The sequence below is a fragment of the Ranitomeya variabilis genome, chromosome 5 (assembly GCF_051348905.1).
Source record: "Ranitomeya variabilis isolate aRanVar5 chromosome 5, aRanVar5.hap1, whole genome shotgun sequence".
In the NCBI taxonomy this organism is placed as follows: Eukaryota; Metazoa; Chordata; class Amphibia; order Anura; family Dendrobatidae; genus Ranitomeya; species Ranitomeya variabilis.
In genome coordinates this window covers 669,458,379-669,479,703 of record NC_135236.1, presented here as the reverse complement: position 1 = coordinate 669,479,703, position 21,325 = coordinate 669,458,379, and the positions used below count along the sequence as shown (strand labels likewise).

General features: G+C 45.2%; 2 protein-coding genes across 2 annotated transcripts; both read right to left on the bottom strand.

The window, feature by feature from the left end:
• Window positions 1-665: 665 nt before the first annotated feature.
• Window positions 666-3,211, bottom strand: LOC143774035 (E3 ubiquitin/ISG15 ligase TRIM25-like). Its single transcript, XM_077261327.1, has one exon. The coding sequence runs from the start codon at window positions 3,209-3,211 to the stop codon at window positions 1,631-1,633; it is 1,581 nt and encodes a 526-aa protein (XP_077117442.1). The 3' UTR covers window positions 666-1,630.
• A 15,158-nt stretch (window positions 3,212-18,369) lies between these two features.
• On the bottom strand, window positions 18,370-20,164 carry LOC143776917 (E3 ubiquitin/ISG15 ligase TRIM25-like). The gene has a single exon (XM_077266756.1). It carries the CDS (start codon window positions 20,073-20,075, stop codon window positions 18,486-18,488), a length of 1,590 nt encoding a protein of 529 aa, XP_077122871.1. The 5' UTR covers window positions 20,076-20,164; the 3' UTR covers window positions 18,370-18,485.
• Window positions 20,165-21,325: the final 1,161 nt, after the last annotated feature.

The following is a 21,325-nucleotide window of genomic DNA, read 5'->3' as shown; positions in this document are numbered from 1 at the left end:
AATTTTTTTACTATTTTTCCCTTCGTGTATTTTGACCCATATGGGCTCGACATCCTCATAGTTTGGATCAGAGATGCAGGAGAGTCAGGCACACAGAGACCAGTCATTCTTTTAATAGTCTAAATTACCTGAGTCCAGAAACCTCTTATGTTGGGACAGTTCCACCAAATGTGTGCGATCATCCCCTCTTCCACTCCACATCACCTGCATCTATCTGATACTGTGGGAAACCACTTATGAACTTATACGGGAACCCGGTACCATCTGTGGAGGATCTTAAAGGAGGTTTCTTGAGCTTTGGTTGCAATTGACGTTTTGTGAGCAGATTGAAAACATTTGGGCCATTGTGAGTCTTCAAAAGATTTGCCCAGTTCTCTATCCCATGCATCGCAATAGGATGGTCTGACAATTGTAGTATGGGCTATTAGGTGTTTATAGAGCAATGAGATGGAGTGCAAGGGTGGAGACGACGACAGGCATAGTTTTTCAAACTTTGTAAGATTCCTATGAGCCGTCTATCTTTTCTAATATGGGAACGTAACGTTGCAACTGTCTATAGTCATAGTTGGCTCTTGGAGGGATAGAACAGTCCCGAAATATCTCGTTGATGGGTATTAACGATATGTTAGATAGTACATGAGCAAAGTGAAGAGGGTGATATTTACTTCTACCCAGAAATCGATTGGAAGATAGTCCAGGTAAAAAGGTGGGATTGTCTGATAATAGCTATAATGGACCCTGAGGGGCAATTAGAGAGATCTTATTGTCTCGATGTAGGGATAGATTGTACAATATGTACTGTAGGATTATTGAGTTTAAGGTCTGAGGAATGTGGGTTCCAGGGGAGTGTAGTTAATGCCCTTGGACACATAGTTTGTGCTATATGAACCCAAAGCTTCCTATGTTGATGGTGAAAATAATCGAGTATTCTAGCACGGACTGCTGCCATGTAGTATTTTCTACAATCTGGAAGACCGAGGCCTCCAAAATTGTACCTTTTTTTATGGTTGCTGCAACACCGCAAAATAATGCTGTAAGGAGAGATCAAAATGTCATATCTATCCCAAAATGGTATCAATAAAAACACTGTGTGGCCCTGGAAAAAATAATCCCTCACACAGCTCCATCAACCTAAAAATTACAACATAATGGGTCTCAGAAAATGGCGACACAATCAGAATTATTTTTTTTTTTACATATTTATGAATTTTTTTCCCACTATTAAAATAATATACTGGACAAGTTTGGTATCGCCGTAATCATACTGATGAGAAGAAATGTATTGCCAGGTGATTTTTTACCATAAAATGTACAGCGTAAAAAGAATTCCCCAAAAACAATGCCAGAATTGCAGGGTTTTTTACACAATTTCACACTTATATTTTTTTCCATTTTTCATTTCACTATATGGTAAAATGAATGGTGTAATTCAAAAGTACAACTCGTCCCGCTAAAACAAGCCTCCATACATCTATGTGGGCAGAAAAAATAAAACTGTTATGGTTATTGGAAGAAGGGGAGGAAAAAAAAACAGAAATTAGCCATATCCGGAAAGGGTTAAAAAACTTCTGGCCAAAAGTCTCAGTAATTACACACCCCGTCTATAGATATCATCACCTGTCACTGACACTCATGTTTTCTTTATTGTCAAACAACCATTAGATACATATAATATAGCATGAAGGGGCTCGGAGAAGGTGGCAGTGAAGGTGTGTAAGTGTCTGATGGGGTCACACAGCTCATAAAAGGACAACTGCCCGGCCTCATAATCCAGACATATCCTGAATCTATCACTGGAGATCTTGTTAGGTAAATAGATCTCTTTACTGCCATTTATCATTGAATACTGATAATTATATATCCTCAAACCCCAGGACTTGTCATTATAGCCAATCAGTGACTGAACTCCACTCCTGTCTATACTGGGATAACACATCCCCACCATCCACCACCCTGATCTTCTGCCCTCCACATCCCAGTAGTGTCGTCCTGAGGTAAATCCCCTCCTGCTCATCACCTGATAATACTGGAATCTCTCTGCTGTTTCTGGACGTTTCTGCTCCTCTCCTGTCCTGGTCGCAGTTTTCAGGTTGTCTAATATAAGGAGACTATTAGCAGCTGTGGTTACATCCAGTAATATGTCTGCAGGACCCTCCACATAGATCCCGCTCCTTATACCTGATACTACGTTATATAATGTGTGTAATGTGTGTGAGATCACAGCCACATCCAGGTCATCTCCATCATGGGGCTGTTTATCATGTCCTCCTGTGTCCTCATCACCTCCCTCCTCCTCAGGATCACACAAGTCACCGGTGTCTGGTTCCTGTAAGACAGTCAGTGGATCCGTCATGTTACACAGCTCCTCAATGTGTCTCATCTTCCTGGACAGCTCGTCCTTCTTTATTTCCAGCTTATGGATCAGAGCAGACAGTGACAGTGACTCTTCCTTTTCCTGCCTGGAGATCTCACTCAGGACCTTCTTCTCCAGGTCGTCCACCCGTCTCCTGATGTCTGTACACAGGGCAGTGACTCTCTCGGATTCTCCAGCTGCTTTTTCTTCAGCTTTTTTCCTGCGCTCCTCCAGACTCCGGACTCTTTCCTCAGTCTCTTTTCTCTTTATTATCAGTTTCTGCAGAACATTTCTCACTTTCTCCTTCTTCTTCTTAGAGGCCTCATCTAGCATCTCCACCCGGTGTTCGCTATGTTGTCCGGCCAAATTGCAGGACACACAGATACAAGCAAAGTCCTCAGTGCAGTAATATTCCAGGATCTTCTTATGGACAGAACATTTCCTTTTCTCCAGGGAAGTGCTGGGATCAGATAAGACGTGTTCTGGTGATTTGCTGTGAACCTTCAGGTGTTTATCACACAGAGAAGCCTCACAGAGTAGACAGGATCTAACAGCAGGTACAGGAGAGTCCACACAGTAAGTGCAGCAGATCCCGGTGATCTCCTCCTGATGTGGCTCAGATTGCCGGAAATTCTTCACAATCTTGCAAAGAGCAAAGTCCCTCATCAATGCCGGCCGCTGCTGAAACTCTTCTCTGCAGTCAGGACAGGAATAAACTCCAGACCCTTCCTGTGTATCCAGCACACGATCAATACAGACCCGGCAGAAGTTGTGTCCACATCTCAGCATTACAGGATCTGTATAAGTGCTCAGACAGATGGAGCAGAGCAGCTCATCTCTCAGACCAGCAGAGGCCATGGCTGACAGAGGAAGAGAGAAGGTATTGGATGGTAAATTACAATTCTCCCGCTCAAAAGGGCGGGCTTGAAATTGTGTACACAGGCCAGGGCTGAGGAGCAGAAGGTCACTTAAGGTACCTTCACACGAAGCGACGCTGCAGCGATAGCGACAACGATGCCGATCGCTGCAGCGTCGCTGTTTGGTCGCTGGAGAGCTGTCACACAGACCGCTCTCCAGCGACCAACGATGCCGAGGTCCCCGGGTAACCAGGGTAAACATCGGGTTGCTAAGCGCAGGGCCGCGCTTAGTAACCCAATGTTTACCCTGGTTAACAGCGTAAAATGTAAAAAAAAAAAAAACAGTACATACTTACATGCGTCCCCCGGCGTCCGCTTCCTGCACTGTGTGAGCGCCGGCAGTAGCAGGGCACAGCGGTGACGTCACCGCTGTGCTGTGCTTTCACTTTCACTTTGCGGCGCTCAGTCAGTGTGGGAAGCAGACGCCGGGGGACGCATGTAAGTATGTACTGTTTTTTTTTTTTTACATTTTACGCTGGTAACCAGGGTAAACATCGGGTTACTAAGCGCGGCCCTGCGCTTAGTAACCCGATGTTTACCCTGGTTACCAGTGTAAAATATCGCTGGTATCGTTGCTTTTGCTGTCAAACACAACGATACACGGCGATCTGACGACCAAATAAAGTTCTGAACTTTATTCAGCGACCAGCGACATCACAGCAGGATCCTGATCGCTGCTGCGTGTCAAACTAAACGATATCGCTAGCCAGGACGCTGCAACGTCACGGATCGCTAGCGATATCGTTACAAAGTCGTTTCGTGTGAAGGTACCTTTACTATTAAGCTGTTATTGAACACTTGTGAAAATAACAACTTATATCTGGTGTAAATTTCAGGTCTACGTATTGGTCACATATGACCAGTGTCGGACTGGAGCACCTTGAGCTGGCCAGTTCTCAGTGGGCACCGCAGGGATATGGCTGAGTGGTGCTTCCATGGTGGTCAGCAGAACGATGCTATACACTCTGTACCGGTCACTATATGGTGCGGAGGTCTCTCTGCGCTGTGTGTCATCAGTCGGGATGGACTTGCTAACCGGGTATGATGGCATGGATAGCTGGCATGGGTAACTTGAGAGGGAGTCAACCGTCTCTGTGCTCACACACTGGTTCCCCGCCAAAAGCCCCGTCTTTCCGAGCACACAGCTTTTTATGTCGAACCCGCCCCCACCAGTCAGGTGTCCTGGCCTGCTCCAGTCAGAAATCTCCTCCCCCCGGAATAATGGTGACAGTTCCAGCCCAGACACGCAGGAGGGACCGTTAGAATGGTCCACCACCCTACACCACCACCATTGTCTTTTCCACCACTACCATCATTGTCCTTTACACCACAACCATCATTGCCCATTTCAACACCCTGTAAGATAGCTCTTACTGCATGTGTTGGGGGACACTCGCTTAGCAACAGGATTAAGGCACATGGGCACGTTTTTCTCACAAAACAGTCCATGCGGTTTATCCAGGACTTATAAACCGCCATGTTACACATCATACACATATAGTTCATAGTACATGGCTTCCTTCATTTGACAGACACTACACCTGCCAGTCCTCCTCTGACTAGTTCCCAGGGTTGTCTGTTTGCTGTATCAATGTCTCTATTCACATAGCATTACACCACACGAGATTGCAGTCTCTAAACACGCTGGACCTCACTTCGTCCAGGTACCATGGGAGACCACACATTTAATTAACTGACCCTCGTCAGTGCACAAAGTCCCCAACTCTGGGTTAACTTCCTGGAGCTCCTGCTCCACACGCTGACTCCTCATGAGTCCTCACACCCAAGGAAGCTGCCTAACTGGGATCAGTGTCCCGGACCGTGCCTTGCTCACCAGGCCACCTGACAATTCCAGACCACAGGAAGACGGTAGCTTCCCCAACACAGAAGCCGTCACAGGCTCTGCAGGACCATGGCCTCACCCCGTGCTCTTCAGGAATCTGGTCCTACTCCCAGGACCTTCACACACAGAGACCATCCAGGTCTATGGCCTCTCTGTGTGCTTTTCAGGATGTCCGTGCACTCATAGGACCGCCCAACACTCAGGCCTTCAGGTCCATGGCCTCTCCATGTGCTCTTCAAGAATTCAGTCCTACTCCCAGGATATTCCAACACACAGGCCATCCAGGACCTCACACTGACCATGTGACCAGACCACAGTCACATTATATCACAGTAGCCACTCCCATAGGTGGGAGGTGTGTGTGGTTAGTCAGACCCGCGCAACTCTCCGACTAACCCTGTAATATGGCCTTGTTTTCAGTTTGACACGTTAACAGGTGACCTCTGAGCTCAGAGACTTAAGGTACCTTCACACTCAGCAACTTTACAACGAGAACGACAACGATCCGTGACGTTGCAGCATCCTGGTTAGCGATCTCGTTGTGTTTGACACGCAGCAGCGATCAGGATCCTGCTGTGCCATCGCTGGTCAGAGCTAGAAGTCCAAAACTTTATTTGGTCGTCAGATCGGCGTGTATCGTCATGTTTGACAGCAAAAGCAACGATATCAGCAATGTTAAACATGGAGCTAACGACCTGTGAGAACGATAAGTGAGTCACCGCTACGTCACAGGATTGCTCCTGCATCGTTGTGGAGCTGCTGTGTTTGACATCTCTACAGTGACCTAAACAGCGACACTGCAGTGATCGGCTCGTTGTCTATATCGCTGCAGCGTCGCTGAGTGTGACAGTACCTTTAGTTTTCCGGCTCATCCACTCTGTGCTCAGCCGTTTGTCTAAGGATCCTTTCTCGTTCGACATGCTCTTTCACTGTCTCTTTAATCATCTCTATTTCGTGATCCTGTTCTCTTTTGGCCAGCACGTGTCGCACTATAACCTCTTTAAATATATTTTCAGCTGACCCAGCTTGTCCACCCACACTCTGCCTCTTCTGAGTTCCACCTGTTCCTGCACCCGCAGGTTCAACTCTCTCTTGGGTCATCTGTCCATCACCTTTGACCACCTCTAGGGTCTTTGCTGGGCTCTCGGCCCAGTCACCCTTTGTTACCTCTCGACTCTCTGTAACTTCAGAGAACTCCACACTCTCCAGCTTTACAGCCTCAGGCTCTCCGAAGCCTTCACCATACTCAGCCCCAGCGGTTGGTACTGGTAGCGACATGTCACCTTCCTTCCTGCTCTCTTCAGTGTCTGGAAGCGTACTCACATCTTGACTAAAAGCACCAGCATAATTCACTGCTTTTTCTCTACAAGTAACGTCAAAGAGTGCAACTTTGTCAGCCTCTTTGCGCCCTTTACATCTTCGACGACAGGAAGAAGACTTGCTGTTTATACTCGAGTCAGTCTTACTGTACTCTTTTCCGCTTGCGTCACCGTCTGAATGGGGGTCACCACCACCCGAGTGGTCATCCTGGAACCAGCAGTCCCCACTTCTTATGGTCATACTTTCTGGTATGGCTGCCCCGTCATATCACTAAGTTGGGCCCGTCCACCATTTCCTTTAGTCATGCCTAAGGGGTGCATTCTCCATATTTTTACCATCTATACATATTACCTTTACAGACACTTTACCTTATTTTTTTGTTGTTGCATTTTTATTGATTTTTTTTAACATAACATTGGATAGGATAACGTAGCATAGGATAGGATGTAGCATCAGCAATGACACTGTAAATTACCAAAAGTACATATACAAATCTTACTTGTCAGACAACAGGTTCGCATAACTTTTAAAATACTATAAAGATACATAGATATATCTCCTTCAGTGCCTTGTAGCACAAATTTTGGGGAAACAGTAAGAGAAAGAAATGACAGACTGACTACATAGAAGGGTAAAAGGGGAAGGAAGAGAATCTCTTTTACTGTATTTTGCATTGTCCAGAGTGTCGTTCTACGGTAATATATGTTGTATCTTTAATAGACATTATATATCTGGAATGGTTCCCAAGACCCCTAATGTCCCGCTCAGATCCTCCAGACAGTACCATTCTGTGTGGCGGAAGGGACTAATCATTCTCGATATTTCATGAGAGCTATAGTAAAAACCTATGAACGTTTTTCACAGCGGAAATACTTTCCCTGCAGATTTTTCTTTACTCCTTTCCGCCTCTATTAATTTAATTCGCAGTAAAGGCCCCGTCTCACATAGCGAGGTCGCTAGCGAGATCGCTGCTGAGTCACAAGTTTTGTGACGCAACAGCGACCTCAGTAGCGATCTCGCTATGTGTGACACGTACCAGCGACTAGGCCCCTGCTGTGAGATCGCTGGTCGTGTCGGAATGGCCTGGACCTTTTTTTGGTCATTGAGGTCCCGCTGACATCGCTGAATCGGTGTGTGTGACACGGATTCAGCGATGTCTTCGCTGGTAACCAGGGTAAACATCGGGTTACTAAGCGCAGGGCCGCTGCGCTCTGCTCTCACTGTACGGCGGCACTCAGTCAGAGCGCGAAGCAGACGGCAAGGGACCTGACGGACATCAGATGGTGAGTATGTAGTGTTTGTTATTTTTGGTAACCAGGGTAAACATCGGGCTACTAAGCGCGGCCCTGCGCTTAGTAACCCGATGTTTACCCTGGTTACCCGGGTGCTGCAGGGGGACTTCGGCATCGTTGAAGACAGTTTCAACGATGCCGAAGTCATTCCCCTGATCGTTGGTCGCTGGAGAGAGCTGTCTGTGTGACAGCTCCCCAGCGACCACCCAACGACTTACCAACGATCACGGCCAGGTCGTATCGCTGGTCGTGATCGTTGGTAAATCGTTTTGTGAGACGGTACCTTAAGTGTTTCATCTGGGCTATTATCATCACCATCGATGGGGTGCTTGGTTTAAGCCATTCGCCAAATAAACCACGTAAGGATACAACTAAAGGTACCTTCACACGAAATGACTTTGAAACGATATCGCTAGCGATCCGTGACGTTGCAGCGTCCTGGCTAGCAATATCGTTTAGTTTGACACGCAGCAGCGATCAGGATCCTGCTGTGATGTCGCTGGTCGCTGAATAAAGTTCAGAACTTTATTTGGTCGTCCGATCGCCGTGTATCGTTGTGTTTGACAGCAAAAGCAACGATACCAGCGATATTTTACACTGGTAACCAGGGTAAACATCGGGTTACCAAGCGCAGGGCCGCGCTTAGTAACCCGATGTTTACCCTGGTTACCAGCGTAAAAGTAAAAAAAAACAAACAGTACATACTCACCTGCGCGTCCCCCAGCGTCTGCTTCCTGACACTTACTGAGCGCCGGCCCTAAAGTGAAAGTAAAAGCACAGCGGTGACGTCACCGCTGTGCTGTTAGGGCCGGAGCTCAGTTAGTGTCAGGAAGCAGACGCTGGGGGATGCGCAGGTGAATATGTACTGTTTGTTTTTTTTTACTTTTACGCTGGTAACCAGGGTAAACATCGGGTTACTAAGCGCGGCCCTGCGCTTAGCAACCCGATGTTTACCCTGGTTACCCGGGGACCTCGGCATCATTGGTCGCTGGAGAGCGGTCTGTGTGACAGCTCTCCAGCGATCAAACAGCGACGCTGCAGCGATCGGCATCGTTGTCGCTATCGCTGCAGCGTCGCTTCGTGTGAAGGTACCTTAAGAATGTGTGGATGTTTTTAGGGATCTTTGCTTTGGGTTGTGTCTCCGGGGGTCTTAACTGGTGAAATAGAATAGTTTGTGGCGTTTGTAGGAGATGGATTCCCAGCACGATTGAACCTGCTCCCTTACCTGTTTCCAGTACTCTTTAGCTGCCCTGCATTCCCACACCCCGTGCCAGAGGTTCGTTGAAGATGTTCTGCACTTAGGGCACCCTGTAATCCTGTTGGGGAATCTAGGAGAGAATGTGATATTGAAACCATATAATGCTGTATGCATGAGCTTAACATAGGTTTCACATAAAATGGATTTTTTTTACCTGTTCCCACCCCTGTAGAATTGTCTCTGCAATATCCTTATCCCTGGTCCATTTCTCCCAAGTCTCAAACAGCTTGTTTTACTTTAGCTTCAGGAATTTATGTCTTACAGTGTTGTATATTGAGGATATGCTCGCATTCTGAGTGTTCATACCCACTCTATTATCTAGAATATGTAGTTCCATTTTATTAAACTGCCTACGAAGTCTAGATAAGCAGAAAGAATGGACCTGCATGACCTGTAGGAAGTGTCTGCTTTTTATCTGGAATTTGTCCATGATTTCTTGTGCGCTCAGCCATTGTTTAACCTCTGTATGCATAATATCCCCTGCTTTCTTCATGTTATCGCCTGCTTGTCCTATCGCTCTTTTGATTTCTGTTCCCTGGGTAAGTTCCGGGTGACCAAATAGTGGCATATGTTTAGAGATCTGGAAGGGAAGTCCAAATGCCTTCCCTACTATCTTCCAGCATACGATCGTATCCCGAAGCAATAGGGGGGATTTTACATTTTGTGAGAGTTTTTCCTGTTTTGTATGTAAGAGGGTATTTAATTCCCACGGCGCCGCCAGCTGTCTTTCCAATTGGGTATTAGAGTAGCAATTAGTCTCCTGTAGCCAATCTATCACATGTCTAAAAAGTCTTGCTATGTTGTAGGCTCTGACATTCGGAAAATTGATCCCACCTTCACTCCCAGTTAGCATCAGTTTTCCCAATGCAATTCTGGGCCTTTTACCCACCCATATAAAATGGGTAAAAGCTCTATTTATTTTGTTTATATCTAGATGTTTGAGTATCAGGGGTAATGTCTGTAATGGGTATAGTAGTCAGGCAAAGCTGATCATTTTAATTAAATTGCATCTTCCCAGAAGAGATAGCAGTAGATTCTGCCATCTCCGAAGTTCTCTTAGCATTTTTTCAATGAGAGGTGTATAATTTAGTGAATATAGGTGTGCCGGGAGCCTGCCTATCTTAATTCCCAGGTAGGTGATATGAGTCTTTGCAATATGTGGTTCTAACCCTAGTTTCTTCCATTGTTCTGCAGGCGTTTTGTCCCCCAATTCCAAGAGTTCCCTCTTGGCGATATTGACCTTATAGCCTGAGTATTCACCGAATTTCTGGATAAACTGAAAGATATTTCCTAATTGTTCCAGTGGCCGGAGCAAAAACAAGATGACATCATCTGCAAATAATGCTATTTTAGTGCTGCTAGCGCCCACCCCGATTCCCTCAAATAAATCTGACTTTTCCATATACCAAGCAAAAGGTTTCAATGCCAAGTTGAACAGTAGTGGTGACATCTGGCACCCCTGCCTGGTCCCTTTGTATAAATGAAATGGCTCGGAGAGGAAGCCTGGCGTGTGTATCGTACTGTCGGGTCCCTATACACTCTCTCCAGGTATATTCTAAAACTGCCCTTTATGTTGACGAGTCCAGACTTGCCCCCAGACAGTCCCAGCTAACATTATCAAAAGCTTTTTCTGCATCCAGAGCCAGCAAAGCCGGTTTCTCACCTGACTAGCTGCGCCAGTGACCCACTCCGTCCAACACAGTTAGTACCTTTAGTATGTTTTCTCCACTGCCCTACCCTTAACGAATCCCACTTGTACAGGGTTCACCAGTTGGGGTAATACTACTGCCAATCTGTCCGCCATTTTTTTTTACATAATCTTCTGGTCTACATCAATAAGGGAAATAGGTCTGTAAGAGCAGGTCTCAAGGGGGTCCTTGCCTGGTTTGGGTATGACTTTAATATGTGTTTCTTTAGATCTTTCTGGTATGACCCCCATTAAGAAAATGGTGTTGTAATGGTTTGTTAGCAGTGGGGAGATATGTTCCCTGAGGGCCCTATAAAACTCCCCGCCAAATCCATCTGGGCCTGATGCTTTCCCATTTTGAAGATGACTTATGGTTTGTCTCACTTCTGCTTCGGTTATTTCTGCATTAATTGCATCTTGTTGTTCTCGTGTTAGTTTTGGAAGAGTGACTTGGTGGAAATTTTTACCCTCTGCCAAATTAGTAAGTGAGAGTTTATACAATTCATTGTAAAAGTTTTGTAGTGTTTCATTGATTTTCCTGGGGTCGGAGGTTATATTTCCCAGGCCATTTTGTAATCTACCTATTGGATTCGCCTCTAGTCTCAATTTTGCCAGTCTTGCCAGCAATTTCTCCACTCTGTTCGCATATCTCAGCAATTCAGCCTCCTGTCTAGAGCGGAACATCTGCTCCCTCCTATCAATCCAGGTTTCAAACTCTTCTTTGGCCAGCTTCCATTGTTCCCTGTTTTGAGTTGTAGGGCTCTGCAAGAAGTCTGTATATTGATTTCTAAGCTTCGCACTAGAATCTGAGTATTTTTCCGCTACTCTTCTTGAGTGAGGCCACAAGCATCATAATTTTGCCTCTTAGTACCGCTTTCGCCATATTCCAGTACAAAGCGTGTTGGTTTGCATGTTCCTTGTTGTCCCATTCAAATTCCTCCCAGAAGCCCCGTATTTGTCATTAAATCTCTCATCTTTTGTAAGATAAGCTGAACATGTCCATATGTAATGTGTTCCTTTTATCTAGTTATCCACCAATTCCATACCCACCGGAGCATGGTCCGATATGACCAGGTCGTGGATCTCCACTGACTTCGTTCTATTTAATAGTCTCTCCGAGATGAACAGATAGTCTTTCCTTGACCAGGATTGGTGGGCATGAGAGAAGTGGGTAAACTATCCTCTGGATGGAGCCAACGCCAAACATCTCTCAATCCAGTTTGTTCAAGGAAGGAGGGGAGAATAGTCTTTTTTTAAGGGATCAGACTCTGGCTCTTTCTGTCCTCCTCCCCATTGTGAACCGTATTCAAGTCTTCAAGTAGTTATCAGAGGCGAGTTGTCCAAGACAATTTTCCTCTCCAAGTCATTAAAGAAGACTTTATTTGAACCATTAGGTCCATATACATTGTGGATTGAATAGACTTCTCCTCCATGCTCTATGGTGACCCAAACCCAATTTCCCTGATCATCACACTCCTGGGACAGCAGATTAAATACAAAATTATGATGGAATAGTATCACTATCTGCGTGTCTACCTTGAGCTGCCGAGCTCACTACATTCCCTACCCACAGCTTGTTGAGCCTAGAAAATCCTCTTCCTTTAGATGGATTTCTTGAAGCACTACAATATCTGGCAAGTACCTTTTCAGATGTCTCAGTATCTTTACTCTTTTTATTCGGGGATTTTAGGCCTTTCACATTCCAGGAGATGATCTTCATAATCACTGTCTCTACTGCCTATTGCCTCTTGCTTTGTTTTCCTTCTAAAGGTACCTTCACACATAACGATTTCGTTAACGATATTGTTGCAACATCACGCTTTTTGTGACGTAGCAACGATCCCACTAACGATCTCGTTATAGTGTGACAGCGACCAACGATCAGGCCCCTGCTGGGAGATCATTGTTCGTAGAGAATGATCAGGACCTTTATTTGGTCGCTGCTCACCCGCTGTCATCGCTGGATCGGCGTGTGTGACACCGATCCAGCGATGTGTGCGCTTAGTAACCCGATATTTACCCTGGTTACCATTGTAAAAGTTTAAAAAAAACCCACTACATACTCACATTCCGATGTCTGTCACGTCCCCCGCCGTCAGCTTCCCGCACTGAATGTGTCAGTGCTGGCCGTAAAGCAGAGCACAGCGGTGACGTCACCGCTGTGCTCTGCTTTACGGCCGGCGCTGACAGTCAGTGCGGGAAGCTGACAGCGGGGGTCGTGACTGTTATGACCCCAATGGCAGAGGGTCTCAGAAGATAATACCAAGTCTGCAAACACAAAAACCAGCTCATAGGGCAGTGGTAACTAGGCTGACCGTATGAATATAGGAAGATGACTTATACGGTCAGCAAAAACCCTATCAAAATTTCCACGCTGAATATTCAAGAACCCCCGAACCATCTAACGGCCCGGGGGGAGAATATCAGCCCCCTAGAGCTTCCAGCAAAATCAGGAATCAAATTTAGTACAAGCTGGACAAAAATAAGAGCAATGCAAATAACCAAAAAATAAGGAAGCAGGACTTAGCTTATTTTGCAAGAACCAGGACCAGCAGACAGGAGCAAACAGAAAGGAACTGATTACAACGATGCCAGGCACCAGACTGAAAATCCAGGAAGCTTAAATAGCAACACCCCTGGACTAACGAGCCAGGTGGGTACCAAGCTGAGGAAAGAAACTCAAAGTGTCATGTCGCTAGTGACCACAAGAGGGAGCCAAAAAATCCAATTCACAACACGTGACAGACATCGGAATGTGAGTATGTAGTGTTTGTTTGTTTTTTTTTTACTTTTACAATGGTAACCAGGGTAAATATCGGGTTACTAAGTGTGGCCCTGCACTTAGTAACCCGATGTTTACCCTGGTTACTCGGGGACTTCGGCATCGTTGAAGACAGTTTCAACGATGCCGAAGTCGTTCCCCTGATCGTTGGTCGCTGGAGAGAGCTGTCTCTGTGACAGCTCCCCAACGACCACACAACGACTTACCAACGATCACGGCCAGGTCGTATCGCTGGTCGTGATCGTTGGTAAGTCGTTAAGTGTAACGGTACCTTTAGGGTTCTCGGGATTAAAAGGAGATTCTCAGGTGGTTAGAGAAGGGTAGAAAGTAAATCAAAAAGACTCAGCAAAGATATGAAAGGGGATAGATATTAAAACCTTAAAGCAAGCAAACAGTGAGTTCTCAATACGCTGTAGTGTCTTTCAAGCTTCTTTCACCACTAATAGAGTTGTAAACTTTGCTTTTTGCTGAGGAAGTAAGAACCACCAAAAAAAAAAAGAAAAAGGAGAGAAAAAAACCTGTGGGAAGAAACATATAAGACACCACGTCATAAATAATTGTCAAAATGCCATCTGCTCTTCTCCTCCGCCCTGGCCAGCACCTTTGCATAGCTCTTTGCCCTCCACCAATTCCAGATTTTCACTGCCCTAACAGTAAAGAATCCTCTTCTATGTTGGTGGAAAAACATTCTCTTCTCCAGCTACATCGAATGCCCTCTTGTGACCATCACCTTCCTTGGTAAAAATAGATCCTCGGAGAGATATTTATATTGTCCCCTTATAAACTTATACATGGTTATTAGATCACCCCTCAGTCGTCTTTTTTCTAGACTAAATAATCCCAATTATCCTAATCTCTCTGGGTTTTGTAATCCCCCATCCCCTTTATTAATTTTGCTGCACTACTTTGTACTCGCTTTAGTTCCATTATATCCTTCCTGAGCACCGGTGCCCAAAACTGTACACAGTACTCCATGTCCAGTCTAACCAGGGATTTATACAGAGGCAGTATAATGTTCTCATCATGTGTACCCAGACCTCTTTTAATGCACCCCATGATCCTGTTTGCCTTGGCAGCTGCTGTCTGGCACTGGCTGCTCCAGGTAAGTTTATCATTAACTAGGATCCCCAAGACCTTCTCCATGTCAGATTTACCCAGTGGTTTCCCGTGCAGCGTGTAATGGTGGTATTGATTCCTTCTTCCCATGTGTATAACCTTACATTTATCATTGTTAAACCTCATCTGCCACCTTTTGGCCCAAGTTTACAACTTATCCAGGTCCATCTGTAGCAGAATACTATCTTCTCTTGTATTGACTGCTTTACATAGTTTTGTATCATCTGCAAATATCGACCCAGGTAGAGAATATACCATTTATAACCACCATCTGCTTTCTATCACTAAGCCAGTTACTAACCCATTTACACACATTTTCCCCCAGACCAAGCATTCTCATTTTGTGTACCAACCTCTTGTGCGGCACGGTATCAAATGCTTTGGAAAAATCAAGATATACCACGTCCAATAACTCACCTTGGTCCAGTCTATAGCTTACCTCTTCATAAAAACTGATTAGATTGGTTTGACAGGAGCGATTCCTCATAAACCCATGCTGATATGGAGTTAAACAGTTATTCTCATTGAGATAATCCAGAATAACATCCTTCAGAACCCCTTCAAATATTTTACCAACAGTAGAGGTTAGACTTACTGGCCTATAATATCCAGGTTCACTTTTAGAGCCCTTTTTGATTATTGGTACCACATTTGCTATGCGCCAGTCCTGTAGAACAGACTCCGTCGATATAGAGTCCCTAAGTATAAGAAATAATGGTTTGTCTAATACATTACTTAGTTCTCTTAGTACTCGTGGGTGTATGCCACCCGGACTCGGAGATTTATCTATTTTAATCTTATTTAGCCGGTTTCGCACCTCTTCTTGGGTTAGATTGGTGACCCTTAATATTGGGTTTTCTTTGTCTCTCGAGATTTCACCTAGCATTTTATTTTCCACCGTGAATATCGTGGAGAAGAAGGTGTTTAATTTATTAGCTATTTCCTCGTCATCTACAACCATTCTTTCCTCACAGTTTTTTAAGGGGCCTACACACATACATGCACACATACAGTACTCAGACATGCCACACATACAATACGCAGAAATGTACATATAGGGCAGCACGGTGGCTCAGTGGTTAGCACTACAGCCTTGCAGCGCTGGGGTCCTGGGTTCAAATCCCACCAAGGACAACGTCTGCAAGGAGTTTGCATGTTCTCCCCGTGTTTGAGTTGGTTTTGTCCAGGTTCTCCAAAGACATGGTGATAGGGAATCTAGATTGTGAGCCCAATTTGGGACAGTGATGATAATGTGTGCAACCTGTAAAGTGCTGTGGAATATGTTAGCGCTATATAAAAATAAAGATTATTATTATATATATATTTGAAGACAAATTCACAAAAATACATACATATATACAGTCATACACACTGATATACACAGATCTGCACATCATACAGACAGACACAAGCCTCACTCACCTCCCCCAGGCTTGTCGCCCATCAGGCTCCTCTGGCATGTGGCTATGGAGGGCGCGCTGCTTGATGGCCGTCACTTAAACAGATATACATAAACAGTGCACTCTGCGGCTGTGTCTGCTACTAATGATCGGCCCGGGCCGGCATTGTGCCTTTAATTTTGCTTGTGTGTCGGCCCGGCCGCGTCATTACTAACAGACACAGCCGCACAGCGCACTGTGGGCGGCCATGTTTGTTTAAGCGACAGCTCAAGCAGTGCCGAATAAACTTGTGGCCCTGCACAGCTGCTGGGGAAGGGCCCAGATTTCCTGGTATCCCAGCCGCAAGTGGGCCCCCCATTTGTCCAGGGCCCGGTACTTGCTCTGGTGCGCCGGGGGCTGATGCCGGCCATTTATATGATACATCACATACAGAATGTAAAGGGCTCATGGTAAAATGAATTAAGGGACCAGAATGACAGCGCTCAGAAATCTATAGTCAATTTATTAATAGAGATTTATTTCTAATCAACAGACAAAGGGTTAATAGAAGGAACGGACCCTGAACATGTAGGAGGTAAAGTACAATCACTGTGACACCAAGAACAAAAATGTTCTATATGAAAAGAACTTGACATTGAAGCAATCTGTGGGGTAAAGGGATGGAACCTTCTTCACAGCGTCGGCATGGGGGCTCGTCATTGTATTCACCCATCGGAGCCCCCGTGACGCCATCGCAGGACGCCGATGGCTGACTATGAGATCCAAGGGTGGACTGAAGACCTCCTGTCTGTCATCACAGAGGTCCTGTGAAACCCTTCTTGTGGCCGGGCTGTAAAGGAGACTATGATTTTTACAATATGCAGCAATACAGTGGTATTTCTATATACAGCATAAGTGATCAGGCAATCACAGGTTCAAGTCCCATAAGGGCACTAATAAAAATAGTAAGAAAGTAAAAAAAAGAACAGTTTTCAAAAATATGAAAAATAATACAAGAAAATCTTAAAAATTCAATCACCCCTCTTTTCCCATTTAAAAAAAAAAACAAAAAAAACATATATGTCATGTTGCCGCATCCATAAAAGTCAAATCTATCAAAATATAAAAATAATTAAAGCAATTGGTAAACACAGTCAAAAGAAAAAAATAAAAAATGACACAATTGCGCCTTTTTTGGTTGCTGCAACACCGCAAAATAATGCTGTAAGGAGCGATCAAAATGTCATATCTATACCAAAATGGTATCAATATAAACACTGTGTTGCCCTGCAAAAATTAAGCCCTCACACAGCTCCATCAACCTAAAAAAAACACAATGGGTCTCAGAAAATGACAACACAATCAGAAAAAAAATGCAAGTTTGGTATCGTCGTAATCATACTGATGAGAACTGTACTGCAGGTCATTTTGTTACCATAAGGGTATGTTTCCACGTCCAGGATTCGTTCAGTATTTGCTGCAGATTGGACGCTGCGTAGTGCCGCAGAGTCCAGATGTTACAGCATAGTGGAGATTGTATGAAATCCCATCTCCACTATGCGTGGCAGACCTGCGTAACCGTACATGCGGCGCGTCTTTATAGACTGCAGCATGTCTATTTATCTTGCGGAGATGCTCAGTCTCTGCAAGATAAATAACAATGAAGAGAAGGAATATAAACCAGCTCACCCGTGATGCATAAGCTGAGTTTCGGGAGCACGGACCCGCTGTGTCCAGGCGTGTAGAATCCAAGAGAAGAAAACGTCCAGCTTCACCGAATCCATGAAAAAAAGTTTTCTTTATTCACAAACTTAAACATGGAGGATGCAAACTTCAGCACAAACCACATGGGTAAGAATCTCAACGCGTTTCTGGAGACTAAGCTCCCTTAATCATGACATTGTCATGATTAAGGGAGCTTAGTCTTCCAGAAACGTGTTGAGATTCTTACCCATGTGGTTTGTGCTGAAGTTTGTATCCTCCATGTTTAAGTTTGTAAATAAAGAAAACTTTTTTTCACGGATTCGGTGAAGCTGGACATTTTCTTCTCTAAGATAAATAACAGTCTATGTATAGAATGCGGTGATTCCGTATGTGTTCAATTAAAACATGGAATTACCGCGTGTAAAAAAGGGGGCAGCGCTTTAGGCGGAGCTGTGACCTCTCCGCAGCGTTTCCTTTATGTGGAAACATAGCCTAAAATGTACAGAGTCAAAACAATTACCAAAACAGAATGCCTGAACTGCAGTTTTGATCACAATTTCAACACACTTGGAATTTTCCCCATTTTCATTACACGATATGGTAAAATGAATGGTGTATTTCCAAAATACAACTCATCCTGCAAAAAACAATCCCCCATACATCTATGGGGACAGAAAAAATAAAAACGCTATGGTTATTGAAAAAAGGGGAGGAAAAAAATAAAAACCACAAAAATAGAAATTGGCCATGTCAGGAAGAGATTAAAAAACTTGTGGCCAAAAGTCTCAGTAATTACACACCCCGTCTATAGATATTATCACCTGTCACTGACTCTCATGTTTTCTTTATTGTCAAACAACCATCATATACACATACTGCAGCATGAAGGGGCTCGGAGAAGGTGGCAGTGAAGGTGTGTAAGTGCCTGATGGGGTCACACAGCTCATAAAAGGACAACTGCCCGGCCTCATAATCCAGACATATCCTGAATCTATCACTGGAGATCTTGTCAGGTAACAGGATCTCTTTCCAGTCATGTCTCACTGAATACTGATTATTATAATATCTCTTCCACAAACTCCAGGACTTGTTATTATTTCCAAGTACTGACTGACGCCCCCTCCTGTCTGTACTGGGATAACACATCCCCACCATCCAACTCCCTGATCTACTGATCTCCACATCCCAGTAATGTCGTCCTGAGGTAAATCCATTCCTGCTCATCACCTGATTATTATTGTGGAATCTCTCTGCTGTTTCTGGACGTTTCTGATTCTCTTGTGTACCGGTTGCAGTTTTCAGGCCGTCTGATATATGGACATTATTAGCAGCTGTGTCTAGATCCAGTAATATGTCTGCAGGACCCTCCACATAGATGCCGCTCCTTATACCTGATACTACGTCAAATAATGTGAGTAATGTGTATGCGACCACAGCCACATCTTGGGCATTTCCATGATGGGGCTGTTTATCATGTCCCCCTGTGTCCTCATCACCGCCCTCCTCCTCAGGATCACACAAGTCACCGGTGTCTGGTTCCTGTAAGACAGTCAGTGGATCCGTCATGTTACACAGCTCCTCAATGTGTCTCATCTTCCTGGACAGCTCGTCCTTCTTTATTTCCAGCTGATGGATCAGAGCAGACAGTGACAGTGACTCTTCCTTTTCCTGCCTGGAGATCTCACCGAGGACCTTCTTCTCCAGGTCGTCCACCCCTCTTCTGATGTCTGTACACAAGGCAGTGACTCTCTCGGCTTTTCCAGCTGCTTTTTCTTGAGCTTTTCTCCTGCGCTCCTCCAGACTCTGGACTCTTCTCTCTGTCTTTTCTCTCTTTGTTGTCAGTTTCTGCAGAACATTTCTCAATTTCTTCTTCTTCTTCTTAGAGGCCTCATCCAGCATCTCCACCCGATGTCCCCGATGTTCCCCGGCCAAACTGCAGGACACACAGATACAAGCAGCGTCCTCAGTGCAGTAATATTCCAGGATCTTCTTATGGACAGAACATTTCCTTTTCTCCAGAGAAGTGCCGGGCTCAGATAAGACGTGTTCTGGTGATTTGCTGTGAACCCTCAGGTGTTTATCACACATAGAAGCCTCACAAAGTAGACAGGATCTAACAGCAGATACAAGAGAGTCCACACAGTAAGTGCAGCAGATCCCGGTGATCTCCTCCTGATGTTGGTCAGTTTGCTGGAAATTCTTCACAATCTTACAAAGCGCAAAGTCCCTCATCAGTGCCGGCCTCTCCTGAAACTCTTCTCTGCAGTCAGGACAGGAATAAACTCCAGACTCGTCCTGTGTAGCCAACACACGATCAATACAGACTCGGCAGAAGTTGTGTCCACATCTCAGCATTACAGGATCTGTATAAGTGCTCAGACAGATGGAGCAGTCCAGCTCTTCTCTCAGATCAGCAGAAGCCATGGCTGACTGAAGAGGAAAGAAACTACAATTCTCTCCCGCTCAAAAGGGTGGGCTTTATATTGTGTACACAGGGGAGGGCTGAAGAGCAGAAGGTCACTTACTATTAACCTGTTAATGGACACTTGTGGAAATCACATCTTATATCTCCTTAAATTTCGTGTCTACATTGTGGTCACATATAAAGAGTGAATGTATTGAAAGCTGACATGGACAATATCGATAATACGTATAATATGAATGACTGAACTCACAATTTGATCCCCAAACACTGGATAGCACTAAAGGTTTTCAAAGAGATAGACCATGTGCTGTGGGGGTCATAAAATCTGTTAAGGTACCGTCACACTAAACGATATCGCTAGCGATCCGTGACGTTGCAGCGTCCTCGCTAGCGATATCGTTTAGTTTGACACGCAGCAGCGATCAGGATCCTGCTGTGATGTCGCTGGTCGCTGAATAAAGTCCAGAACTTTATTTGGTCGTCCGATCGCCGTGTATCGTTGTGTTTGACACCAAAAGCAACGATACCAGCGATGTTTTACACTGGTAACCAGGGTAAACATCGGGTTACTAAGCGCAGGGCCGCGCTTAGTAACCCGATGTTTACCCTGGTTACCAGCGTAAAAGTAAAAAAAACAAACAGTACATGCTCACCTGCGCGTCTCCCAGCGTCTGCTTCCTGCTCTGACTGAGATCCGGCCCTAAAGTGAAAGTGAAAGCACAGCGGTGACGTCACCGCTCTGCTGTTAGGGCCGGAGCTCAGTCAGTGTCAGGAAGCAGAGGCTGGGGGACGCGCAGGTGAGCATGTACTGTTTGTTTTTTTTACTTTTACGCTGGTAACCAGGGTAAACATCGGGTTACTAAGCGCGGCCCTGCGCTTAGCAACCCGATGTTTACCCTGGTTACCCGGGGACCTCGGCATCGTTGGTCGCTGGAGAGCGGTCTGTGTGACAGCTCTCCAGCGACCAAACAGCGACGCTGCAGCGATCGGCATCGTTGTCGCTATCGCTGCAGCGTCGCTTAATGTGACGGTACCTTTAGGCAGGAAGGCCATTGTCTGTCCTGTGGTGTGGTGCCTATTGTTCTTATCTCCAGCCTAAATGGAATTTGAACCTGTCCTCAGTCCTTTTTGGCACAAACACCTTTTGGGTATATTCAGTGGCTTGGGAAAGTATTCACCCCTTTGGCATTTTTCATGTTTTGCTCCCTCACAACCTAGAAGTTGACTGGGTTTTTTTTAGGGTTTGCAT

What these genes read in the sequence shown, in the direction of transcription:
- LOC143776917 (XM_077266756.1), bottom strand. Translation starts at nt 20,075, where the DNA reads ATGGCTTCTGCTGATCTGAGAGAAGAGCTGGACTGCTCCATCTGTCTG.
- LOC143774035 (XM_077261327.1), bottom strand. Translation starts at nt 3,211, where the DNA reads ATGGCCTCTGCTGGTCTGAGAGATGAGCTGCTCTGCTCCATCTGTCTG.